This window comes from Limulus polyphemus, unplaced genomic scaffold (genome assembly GCF_000517525.1).
Source record: "Limulus polyphemus unplaced genomic scaffold, Limulus_polyphemus-2.1.2 Scaffold11, whole genome shotgun sequence".
NCBI lineage: Eukaryota > Metazoa > Arthropoda > Merostomata > Xiphosura > Limulidae > Limulus > Limulus polyphemus.
The window spans coordinates 1,711,408-1,723,835 of NW_013665621.1; the positions used below are offsets into that span (position 1 = coordinate 1,711,408).

A 12,428-nucleotide genomic window follows, 5' to 3' on the forward strand; every position below is an offset into this window, starting at 1 on the left:
CAATTCTATGATAAAAGCACCTACTATCACATAATTCTAGCTATAGGCGGCGAAACCGGGGAAGGAGGGGGATGGGCACTGAGAACATATGCTCCCCACGTTTGTTTCCAAGTTTGCTTGTTTTTTCCTAAATGTGTCCATCCATAAGTTTCATTGTTTAATTAATTCTATGATAAAAGCACCTACTATCACATAATTCTAGCTATAGGCGGCGAAACCGGGGAAGGAGGGGGATGGGCACTGAGAATATATGCTCCCCACGTTTTTATTCTATTGCCTATCTGTGCAGATAAGGCACAATAATAAATATATACATACACGACTCATTATAGAACATTATGGAAATGTTAAAATACCATCGTACTATATAGATAATAAATCTTTATCCAGTTATTATAAGGTTTTGGAGCAAAAGTTTGAAGCAACATTTTTCTTTGAGTAGAAATTGTTTTAACTTGATCTGACTGTGAATCTAAAGTTCCGTGGTTCGCGTCCCGTTACCGCCAAAAGAAAAAATCGTGCTCTGCACTTCGGCGCCGTGGGTGTATTAAAACTCTTTTATCTTTTCATTGCAAAAGAAAAGCTAAATCTATAACTCTTTTTTTTTTCTCTCTCTCTCTCTTTGTACTTGTATGTATTGAAATACGCTGTTGTAGCTTGAAACACCAGTGCTCAGCTGATCATTGCAAGGGATTTGGGCGAATATCGGCAAATAGGTGATTAGGTAAACAAATAATGTATACAGAAAGTCGTCCATCATGAAATATTAAACTTAATCATGTTTAATGGTTAAGTATGTTATACTAAAACGATTTTGAATATGCAAGTTACGTTACAACCCCAACCGATATAAAGTCGCAGTGGAACAGAATGTATCACAACTACATATTGTGGTGTTGCGCTTTTGGGAAGGTTAGGTAACAGCCCTGATGCAAAATATTTATACACTTAGAATATAAACATGTGTTCAGATCGGGGATTTAGAATTTACGAGATGGGAATAATCATTGTACTTAATAGCATTTGGAAAAACAAAAGGAATATAAATAACCTTAGGACACAAAGAGTATTCCAAAAGAGACCTGCAATAGGTTGTGTCCAAGCCATGGTGAACAAAGTGTGTCGTCTTGTGACAAATGAAAATTCACGACTATAAAGATCAGTGGCAAAAGTCGTCACGAGTTCAAGAAAGATTACGCGATATAACCAAGAAGGATCGTCCTCTGGAAAAGCGACACAAGTCGCGAGTACATAATATGCTGACAGTCGCATACCTCAAGCAATTAGATTTCTGTGCTATCGGACTGTTAAAACGAAAGCTTGGAACGTGTCGCTGTCGTACAATATATGGCGGGTGGAAACTTGCAAGAAGGAATGGTGTACTTTGAATGTGACAGTAAACGACGGAGTATAATCGTCAGATAGAGAACAATTGGACGTGACGACTTGTACTGTAACGACGTTGAGAGGCTCCAGATTCGTTTTAATGTAACGTACTTCACCTCTGTACAATATATAATTGCTATTTTTCAAAGCAAACTCTTTCTTTTAAGTGTACGGAAAGCAAAGATTAAAATGCACATGAAGTTTTAATAGTAGTATTACCTTTACTATCGTATTTAAAACCCCATAAAAGATGAAACAAAAGCTTAAAATGTACAAAACACGTGAATAACATGCTCGTAAACGTAAATCGTATTTACAAGCGACTTACTGTGAGTAGAATTGCAATGAAAAATTTTAGGTTGTTGTTGAATCAGATCTGGGGGGACGGCTGCTAAATCACTCTCGTCACTTGAATCTGTAGAAGTGTAAAAAAAAAAAAGACTCAACCTAAGACAAAATTGTTCATATATATATATATATATATGGAATAATAACATTTTGAAAGCATTTGACAAAATACATAAAAAAAGGAAAACTTGACGAATGCACAGATAGTGGGTGAATGTTACAAGGTTTTGGAAAAGAGCAGACCAGTAAGATAACTATTAAACATACAGAATAGTTTTCAAATATTTTTTTCATTGATATTACAGTACGTGAATTGTTTAGCTTAAATAATTTAATCAATAATTATAATAGTTTAAAAGTCAAAGTAAAGAAGAATGTATAACAATATGTCGACATATCTAGCTATTTCTATTGTCATCGAGGCCTTTTGTCTACCATCCCAGGCTTATAACAATATGTCGACATATCTAGTTATATATCTATTGTCGTCGAGGCCTTCCGCCTAACATGCCAGGCCTATAACAATATGTCGACATATCTAGTTATATATATATATTGTCGTCGAGGCCTTCCGCCTACCATGCCAGATCTCTTTTACCGACTGGAATACAAAAGGCACAGTAGTTGTTGAAACGTTGTTTATATTACCAAATGGCACGAACAACAACTACTATGGTGTGAACTAGATTAAGTTGGAGAAGTGTAATTATTTCATGAACAACAACTACTATGGTGTGAACTAGATTAAGTTGGAGAAGTGTCACTTTTAGGCTTGATTTTCTCTGTTGTAATCCTGAAAAATGAGCTGTATTGAAACTAGATTCGTTTAGCATGATATGGTATTCCTCGCTTTTTTTTAACATGTCATGTACATATCCCTCTTTCTCATATTTGTGTTTTAAATTTAGACCTACTTTAGCAGATTATTAAGTTGCGAATTATATTATTAGCTCTAAACTTTACATGGACTGAAGTTTTATTACTGTTGTCACTTTTAAGAATATTAACATACACATAATCTTTTCATAAACATACTTAGGATTTCAAAAGAAAAACACTAACAAAACATGTAAAAAGTTTTTACGTCAGAAGCCAAAATGCATAAAGACTGTCAGTTCAGTGTAAAACACTAAACATTCTTAACTACATCATAACACAGTTCAGTGTAAAACACTAAACATACTTAACGACATCATAACACAGTACAGTGTAAAACAACTAAACATTCTTAACTACATCATAATGCAGTACAGCGTTAAACACTAAACATACTTAACGACATCATAACACAGTTCAGTGTAAAACACTAAACATTCTTAGCGACATCATAATGCAGTTCAGTGTAAAACACTAAACATATTTAACTACATCATAATGCAGTACAGCGTTAAACACTAAACATACTTAACGACATCATAACATAGTACAGTGTAAAAACACTAAACATTCTTAACGACATCATAACATAGCTCAGTGTAACGCTAACAAATTATTAACTACAATATAACACAGCTCAGTGTAACACTAACAAGCTTTTAACAACTTATAACACAGTTTAGTGTAACACTAACAAATTCTTGGCTGCAACATTGCACAGCTCAGTATAATACTAACACAATATTAAATGCAACGTAACCCTGATTTTAGATAAACTGAAAAAAATGCGTTCAAAGCATCTTGTTAACGTATATATAAAATCCGTCTATACTTCAAACACTTGATAAAAATATCATTAAACTTCATTTTAAAAAATGAAAATTAAAAATAAGCTCCAACAGGATTTGAACCCACGATTCTGTTGTTTTTCAGGTTAACACCATGACTTCTCTCCCTTACGTCATCATTCCTAATGTGGAAACCGCAAGATGTAAAAACACTGGTGTATAACTCAAGGATAGATGTATGCTAAATCACGTCTATAACTGCCTAATAGAGTCTTCATCCGGTTTTGGATAATGATAAACCGGATACAACTATACGGTTTACTCTTGCTTCAACGGAAATGGCCTTTATACTCTTCAAACGCGTGTTCTCCTGTACAGTACATAAGGAGTTCCAACCCCACAACTTGTCGTACACTGGCACCCAGAGCACTTTGAGCTAAGAAGAGCACGTGCACATTGGCCTAGTCGTTACTAGGCTGCATATAGTTACCCAAGAATTCAGGTGCATGCGCTCTGGACTCCCTGAGCCCGGATGTCTGATTTGTTGAAGGTGCCGAGTGTCAACGTTTTCTTTCCAACACATTTATTCCATGAAATGCAACTTCTGTTTCGTTTCGGCCTCAAGTTTTTCCTAGAAGAGATCATGACGTGACGTATGCATTTCAACTGAACATGCTATTGACAAAGAAATTAGCACTTACGTCAGCCAACAGTGATCAGTGTACCAGGTAAAGGCACGCGACCTTGTGGCGGCCATGTACTGCTTAGCCTGACAGGTTGGCTTTACATAGCAGTTTTTAACGATACCACTATGCGTTGTTGTATTCCACCTAGCCTGTGGGCTGAAGATATTTGTGTGCATACACGTCGAGATGGAAGAAAGCAACTCACGAACTAGCTGAAGGCTTTGTTTTCAAAAGTGAATGGATGGGGGGAGGCGTTTTCTTTATTTGGGGGGTATGCAAGAAAGTATTTAAAAGAAAAAAGGTATTCTATTCTTGAAAAGTGCGGGATGGGTTTATCATCCACTTCCCCAAGAAAAATACGCCTAGGGCTGAAGAATCTGTTTTTCTCTCAACAGAAGTAACGCGGGTCAGTTTATCTGTGTTAAGTTAAACACACAAGTCAACTACTAACTTTCTTGAGGGAACAAACTTTGAAGGTTGTTTGCAATTTTTAAACGAAGCCATCGGCGGAGCAGTTGTGTCTGTTTAAATTATCGCTGTTGGCTAATTGCAATATTCTCGGTGTAGTTGAAAGGCGAATTCTTTATGTTTTAAATAAAGGATTTAAAAGAAATATATATATATATAGAAATCTTATTTTCTATACGAAAAAAAGAAAACTCTCGGAATAAATGTAACCGTAAAATTCCCGAAGCTCTTATTTTAGTAACATCGCAGCATTGTTTTTAAATTAATGAACTAAAAACCTTTACTTGGCTTAGTTTCTAGCATTGTCTTGTAAGATGTACCCTTATCCCAATCCAGAAGACATCAGTGGGGAAAAAAAGGCAATACAACGTGAAAAAAGAAGAGTGGGAAGGAATATGGGAAACACTACCTTAAACATTCACAAGGGGAATACAAATGGTGTACTTGCAACAGAGCCTTCTGGTTGAAAGTTTCGAAACTCTTTCAAGATAAAATATAATATTATTATTCTGAAGTTAATCTTTAGAATATAAATAATTTGCCAGTGAACGTGACATAGTTTGAAAAGCCTCTCAGATTAAACATTGGATTTTAGAATACTTAACTTTAATTACTAATTCTAACTAATCTAACGTTATCAGTAATTAGACTTCGCGGTATTTTCGACTCAAGTGTTTATATGGATTTAACACATAATGAAATTCGTGAAAAACCACTACACTTACAGTTGTTAAAAGGGTATATTATATTTGCTTCTTATAAGAGTTTGTTTGTTTATAATTAAGCACAAAGCTACACAATGGGCTATCTGTGCTCTGCCCACCACGGGTATCGAAATCCGGATTCTAACGTTGTAAGTCCGCAGACATACCGCTGTGCCACTGGGGGGCTCTTATATGAGATTCCAAACCATTGGCAATGGGTCTATTAATTCCTTGATTTAATAGCTACTCGCTAATCGCTTGACTACTCATTTCATGAACATATTCACATTAATACAACGTAATCTAGAGCGGAATGATTGTGAAATATAAAGTTTAGAAACCTTTACACAAATATCTCTAAATCTATCTACTTCTAAAAAAAATGGACTTGATCGATGTTTTTTGAACTATTTGATCACGAAACGATCTAACTCAGAGAAGTGAACGAAACTAAAGAGGAAGCCTTTAATTTGCTTGTTTTTCGCAAACACTTCGTGTAAGAAACATCAACATCCAATTGTTCATGCAACACAGGAATTTTCTTTGGAAATAACTTAAAACATGTGAGATAAGAAATACTGGTGAAAACGCCATCTTTCAATCTCATAAGATTATCTTATTGTATTGATCTAGACTGTTGAATTAAGAAAAAGAGATGACGAATTGGGTAGTTGTGTTGAAAATGTTACTGTTTCATCTAATTCTGCTCTTTACAGATCAAGTAGCACGATTGTTAAAATTAAAAGTTCAATCGATAAAATACAAATAACTATTTAAGAAAATTTTAAATTAGTTTCATCTTTCGGGAAACCCCGTTGTCAAGAATATTGTTGTAGGAGCAAGAACTCCGAAGGGCTTGTTGATGCTAACTATGGAGCGAATCTCTAACATTAATGCACGTGTTTGGAGATTGTCTTGACAATCTTCTTTTGCCCCAAAAGTTGAAAGACACAAGGCTTAAGCTTTTAAAACTGGTTTAGATTACTCGTGCCACAGTGGTTATGTGATTTCACTTTTGTTTGTTTGTTTGAATTTCGCGTAAAGCTACACGAGGGCTATCTGTGCAAGCCGACCCTAATTTAACAGTGTAAGACTAGAGGGAAGGCAGCTAGTCATCACCATCCACCGCCAACTCTTGGGCTACCCTTTTACCAACGAATAGTGGTATTGACCGTCACATTATAACGCCCCTACGGCTGAAAGGGCTAGCATGTTTGGTGTGACGGGGATTCGAACCCGCAACCCTCAGATTTCACTTTTAAACATATATATCTGTTCTGTCTTTTTGTTTTAGTGCAAGGGTAATAATGAGCAATCGGTGATCTATCCATTACAGGGATCGAACTATAAATTCTACCGTTGTAAACTTTGGGGTTACAGATGAGCCGGAGGATGGAGAAATTTTTTTAATTTTCAAATGATAAGGTGTTCATGCTCAGAAAATAAATTAGTTTGCAAGCATCATTCATGTATAATTTCAATAATACATACTGGAGTATAAAAGACGTCTTACTTCTAGCAATAAACGACCTTATGATAACAAAATTAGTTATTGTTTTTTTATTAAATTACAGCTGCTTCAGGAGCGTTCCATTAAAACAATAACTTGATTCTTAAAGGATACTACACTAATCTGCTCGGGACCTAGGAGTTAGTCTGCTCAGATTTCAAATCCGAGAGTTCATGGTACGCAAAATCGCAGTCTAGACTTTGGGGCTGTGGGTGCCCAATAAGAATTACTGCCAATCCAGCTATTTGGGCAGACACAAATAACCCAAGAGTTGGCGTTTGGTGCTGCTGAGTGATTTTCTCTTTGGTCTATTTGTTCAAAATTCGGAACGGCTATTTGTAGATAGCCCTTGTGTAGATTTGAGCGAACATTCAAAATATCATAACAATAACTTCTTCAAATAACTTTACTAATTTTTTTTTTCATATTAATGCAATAAAATTCTACTACCATTTTGATTTATTTCCAACTTAATGCAAGTTTTCTATTGCTGTTTATTTTTAGATTTAATATTCTATGTTTATAATAAGTTTTTCCTCAGCGTGTTATATCATGAAGGTACATTAACCGAAGTTAATGGTTATTGTGACATGTTTATTGCTTGACGATTCGAGAGCTGGAAGGGTCGGGCGCTATGTAGATCTTTTCCTCCCTCGGGTACTGACCTTGTTGTGATCAACACAGGTATGCTAAGAACACTGTTAAATGCTAAACGCCATATAAATGAGGGCTGTGTATTTGATGTGTCTTCTGTACACTGTTCATGTTTCGCTGTCATATAGGAAAACAATGATGACCACCGCATTGTAAACTATCAACTTGATTTTCTTTCTCAAATCTTTGTTGTCGAATACGCGTTGTTTTAGTCTGTAAAAAAGCATTTCCAGCACAGCTTATTCTACTTTCAACTTCCTTATCAATGGTGGTGTTCGAAGATAGATGACTGCCAAGATAAGGGAAGTTATCCACGCATTCCAATGGTTCTCCATTGACAAAAATATCAGGAGGTTTGCAGTTTGGTCTCGAAGGTTCGATTGAAAGATAATTTTGTTTTTTCTTATTCATGGCGAGTCCAAATGTTTTTAAGCATGTCAATAGGATTATGGGCGATTATCACACAGTCATCGGTGTATTGAAGATCATTGAGGACGATAGGGGTAACTTTGGTTATGTCCTTCAGCAGTTGCAGGTTGAAAAGCCTGCCCTTATAACGATAATGAAGTTGTACGCCAACAGGAAGGTCATTTTGTATAAGAAAGAAAATTGATGACAAGCAAAGGTTGTAGAGAGTCCGAGAAATCACACATCCTTGCTTCACGGCCGTACATATTTTAAAGGCGTCAGTTTGAGAGTTTTGACAGAGTATAGAAGCAGTCATGTCATCACGAAGGAGTCTCAAAATTCGGATGAACCTTCCAAGGCAGCCAAGTTTGTCAAGAATTTTCTATAATAGTTTACGGTTGAGGGAATCAAATGCTTTGGTCAGATCTAACAAATCCTGGTCTTACTCTCTACCCTTTTCTTACACTTGACGTGTCAATATAATCAAGTAGATAGTTCCACGAGGTCTGAAACCACACTGTGATTCAGGATGGTTCCCTCAGCTATCGGAGATATTCTGTCCACCAGGATGCGGGTCAAGATCGTTCCTGCAATTGATGAAAGGAAAATGGCTCGATAATTTCCACACAGGGATTTGTCGCCTCTTTTGAAGATAGCCACGACATATGCATCGCGCAGGTCAAAATTAAAGGATGAGTTGATGGAGTCTCCGAATCAGGAGTGTTCCGCCATGTTGAAAGATCTCGGCAGGGATTCCATCTGGTCTGCAGGCCTTGTTGGACTTTATCTTTTTCACGGCGAATTCTACTTCAATTTGGGATGGTGATTTGTTCTGGTGTTTCTCTGCTGCTTGCTGGTGAATGTCATCATAGATATGCTCTTCAGTTGTGCTGTCCCTGTTCAGGAGTTGCTCGAAGTGGTCCTTCCAGCGTCTTTTGATGGAAACAGCGTCCCTGAGGAGCCTATCGCTATGAATCGGAACTGAGCCATGGGGTTGAGGACCGTAAGTTGTCTTCGCATCTTGAAGAAAGCTGCACATGTCGTGTTGGTCGGCAAATGTCTGGGGTTCCCTGGATTTGTCTCCCCACCATTAGTTACTGACGTTTCGGATTTTAGTTTGGACGACAGCCTCGATATACTCGATCTGAAACAAAGAGTTTATGTCTCCTGGCAATTTCGGTGTTGTTTTCGTCGAACCAATCTTGTTATTGTCGTTTAGAGAAGCGAATCGTCGCGGTTACGGTGTTATGAACTCATTTTTTGATGTTTTCCCAGATGCCATCGACGGAGTAACTTTCGAAAGATTTCCATGGTAAAGTGTTGAGCGACTCTTCAAACTGCTGTTTCTTGGTATGGTCCTTTAGGGCGGCGACGTTGAATGTTTTTCTGGCATGTTTCGAGGATTTCCAGGGTAAAGTGTTGAGCGACTCTTCAAACTGCTGTTTCTTGGTATGGTTCTTTAGGGCGGCGACGTTGAATGTTTTCCTGGCATGTTTCGAGGATTTCGAGGGTAAAGTGTTGAGCGACTCTTCAAACTGCTGTTTCTTGGTATGGTCCTTTAGGGCGGCGACGTTGAATGTTTTCCCGGCAAGTTTCGAGAATTTTCTGTTTCTCTGTGGTAGGGATAGGTTCATCGCAGCTCCCACCAGACGGTGATCTTTCTATCATGTAATATTGTTATTTAGTGAACATACTAGTTCGTTTTTATTTACGTTATCCTGGAAGGAAGTAACTGTATGTTCGCATAATTGTGTACGAAAACTGAACCCGTTGTGTGTGGAACTTTATATGTTGTAGTGAGAAATTAGTTTTGTATAATTTGTAATTTCTGTTTACTTATGTGTGGTGTAACGTTAATCCAAGTCGGACAGGTATATTCTATTACTGGTCCTTTTGTATTGCTTGTAGGTCGTTAATGTGTTTCTCGGTGATGTGCAAGTGTTATTTCCAAATAGACTCCTGACATAGTTATCCCGCTTCCAGATTTTATTTTTGAGTTTGTTTACATGTTTTTTTCCAGGTTAGCTTCGAGTCGTAAGTAATGCCTAAAATTTTGCTGATGTAGCAGCCTGGAGGAGGATTCCATCTAGGTAAATCTCGGGCTTGTTTTGTACCAGCTTTATTGAATTTTGAGACCATAAAGATCTGTGTTTTTGGTACATTGATTTTTATACTTTTCTTTTGGCAGTACATTTCCGTTTAGTTGTTTCATTTGAACACGATAGCTATCTGCGCTAGCCGTCTCTAATTTAGCAGTGATAGACTAGAGAGAAGACAAATAGTCAACACCACCCACCGCCAACTCTTGGACTACTGTTTTACCAACGAATAGTGGGATTGACCGTCATATTATAACACCTCCACGGCTGAAAGGGCGAACATGTTCAGTGTGACGGGAAGATTTTAACACTCCACAGCTGAAACGGCGAGCATGTTCGGAATGACGGGAGGATTTTAACACCCCCACGGCTGAGAGGGCGAGCATGTTTTGTGTGACGGGGGGGAGGGTTCGTTTATAAAAATGGTATTCAAGTACATATATTATTTCTTTCATTATGCAGTTTTTAATATCATAAACAGATTGGTGAATCGAATCATTCAACAGATGACATATTTTACCCCTCCACGTTTGACACCAAACTAAAAACAATAGAATATCTTTACGGATGGTGTTAAAATATTTATCGTACTTGGCTTTTAACATAGGAGATAATACAATGTCTTGGTTCTTATCCTGAGCTATGATGAGGACACTAGTAAAAATACGAATATATATATGCAGACTGGCAAACTCATGTGATTAGTTGGATCACACGACATATAAAATAAAAACTAAAAGTACAAACTTCAGTGATGTTATAATCATTATTTTTGTGTCAGTTGATATTTACAAAAGTAACAACAACTAAACTGCATATTTTTAAGGGGATATGATGTAATAATATATTTAGAGATAAGTACTTTTTCCAAAGAATAATCCAATAGTTTCTTTATGCACCAAACTGCTCAATGAATTTATTGTTACAGGATCCCTAGTAGCATCCCCGTCCCACCAAACATGCTCGCCCTTTCAGCCGTGGGGGGCGTTATAATGTGATGGTCAATCCCACTATTCGTTGGTAAAAGAGTAGCCCAAGAGTTGGCGGTGGGTGGGGATGACTAGCTGCCTTCTTTCTATCCTTTCACTGCTAAATTAGAGACGGCTAGCGCAGATAGACTTCGTGTAGCTTTGCGCGAAATTCAAAACAAACCAAACCCTAGTAACATAAAAGTCACACAAAAATTTTAAATACAAATATCACCAATATTGCAGTTAATTCCACTAATTACTGTGAGGGCCCTTTATATATTTGATAAAAAAAAGTGATTTCTGAGACTAGTTAAGTCGCAAATTTATGGTTAAAATGATTTTAAAAGTCTTAATTAATAACGTAAACAAAAAATAAAAAATAAAAATTTTCAGTCTATTGTTTAATCCTTAAAGCTATGCTAGAATCAAAATAAAATAATGTATATATTTTTTAAACAACTGACTATATCTTGTGAGAATTTTTGGTCAGCGAAAAGAAAATATTCAACTTACCCGCAATAGTGTTCATTTCCATGCACTAGTGTGTACAATATACACAAAAGACTTACACCTGAAAGTTCAAATTGAAACAATGGTTACCAATATCTTAAAGGCACGATTTTGTGCAAATAATACTAATCAAAAATCTAGGTTTGCGTTGATTTTTTTTTGGCCAAATATATTTAAGAAAATTTTGAATTTGCATTTCAAGGTCGAAAAAAACAAAACAAATAAAAACGGTGCGTTTTCACTTCAGTTCATCCTATATTATCACAATAATACAACCATGGTTATTTGGAAAAGTTGAATTTATTATAGTTAGGGCAGTCGACTCGCTATCTGCGGGTCGCGAGTTTGGATCCCCGTCACCGAACAGGCTTACCCTATCATCCGTGGGGGAGTTATAACGTGATGATCAATCCCACTAGTCGTTAGTAAAAGAGTAGCCCAAGAGTTGGTGTTGATCGATTGCTTTTCCTCTGGTCTATCACTGTTAAATTAGGGACGGCCAGCGCACATAGCCCTCATGTAACTTTGCGCGAAATTCAAACCAAACCAAACTGATATTTCATTAAACATACCATGCGTTTCGAGTTTGAATCAAAATGTGACGGCGGTGAAAGCCTTTTTTTTTTAATGGTATATACAGTTCTAAGGTCTTTTTTTTGAAAATCTCTGTTTACTGTTATATTATTATTATAAACCACAGTAAAATATATTTTAAACATTCAATATAAAACTGTCGATTTCATTGAAAAATTCATAGCCTGTTATAATGTAATGAAATAAAAGTAAGAGGTTTCACGTTATTAACATCAATATATACTCTATAGAAAAAATAAGATATGCTTCGAAATTTATTATAGGCCTAAATCAAGATTAAGGTCGAAAATTTAAAAGTTCCAATGCCCGAGTGTTGAATATACTTTCACACTTTTAACTGCAACTGTTTGGTAAAGGGTAATCGCGTAGGCAGAAAGTTCTGATGACTTGTTGATCCACCTGTAGTGAGTTTGTTTTGTTTGTTCT

The 12,428-nt window shown here is 36.6% G+C and overlaps 1 protein-coding gene across 6 annotated transcripts in view; it reads right to left on the reverse strand.

The window, feature by feature from the left end:
* The window catches only part of LOC106478666 (ETS domain-containing protein Elk-3-like), a 64,771-nt gene that overhangs the window by 29,087 nt on the left and 23,256 nt on the right, over window positions 1-12,428 (reverse strand). For 2 of the 6 annotated variants that reach the window (XM_013939225.2, XM_022382347.1), the window contains 2 exons: window positions 11,412-11,469; window positions 1,715-1,801 (listed from right to left, as the gene is read on the reverse strand). In XM_013939225.2, the coding sequence (XP_013794679.1) occupies window positions 1,715-1,801; window positions 11,412-11,433 (109 nt within the window). In that variant the 5' untranslated portion in view covers window positions 11,434-11,469. Of the gene's footprint in view, window positions 1-1,714; window positions 1,802-3,525; window positions 4,656-11,411; window positions 11,470-12,428 lie in introns of those variants that run through there. The other 4 variants (XM_013939233.2, XM_022382364.1, XM_013939240.2 and 1 more) reach the window with 3 other exon arrangements.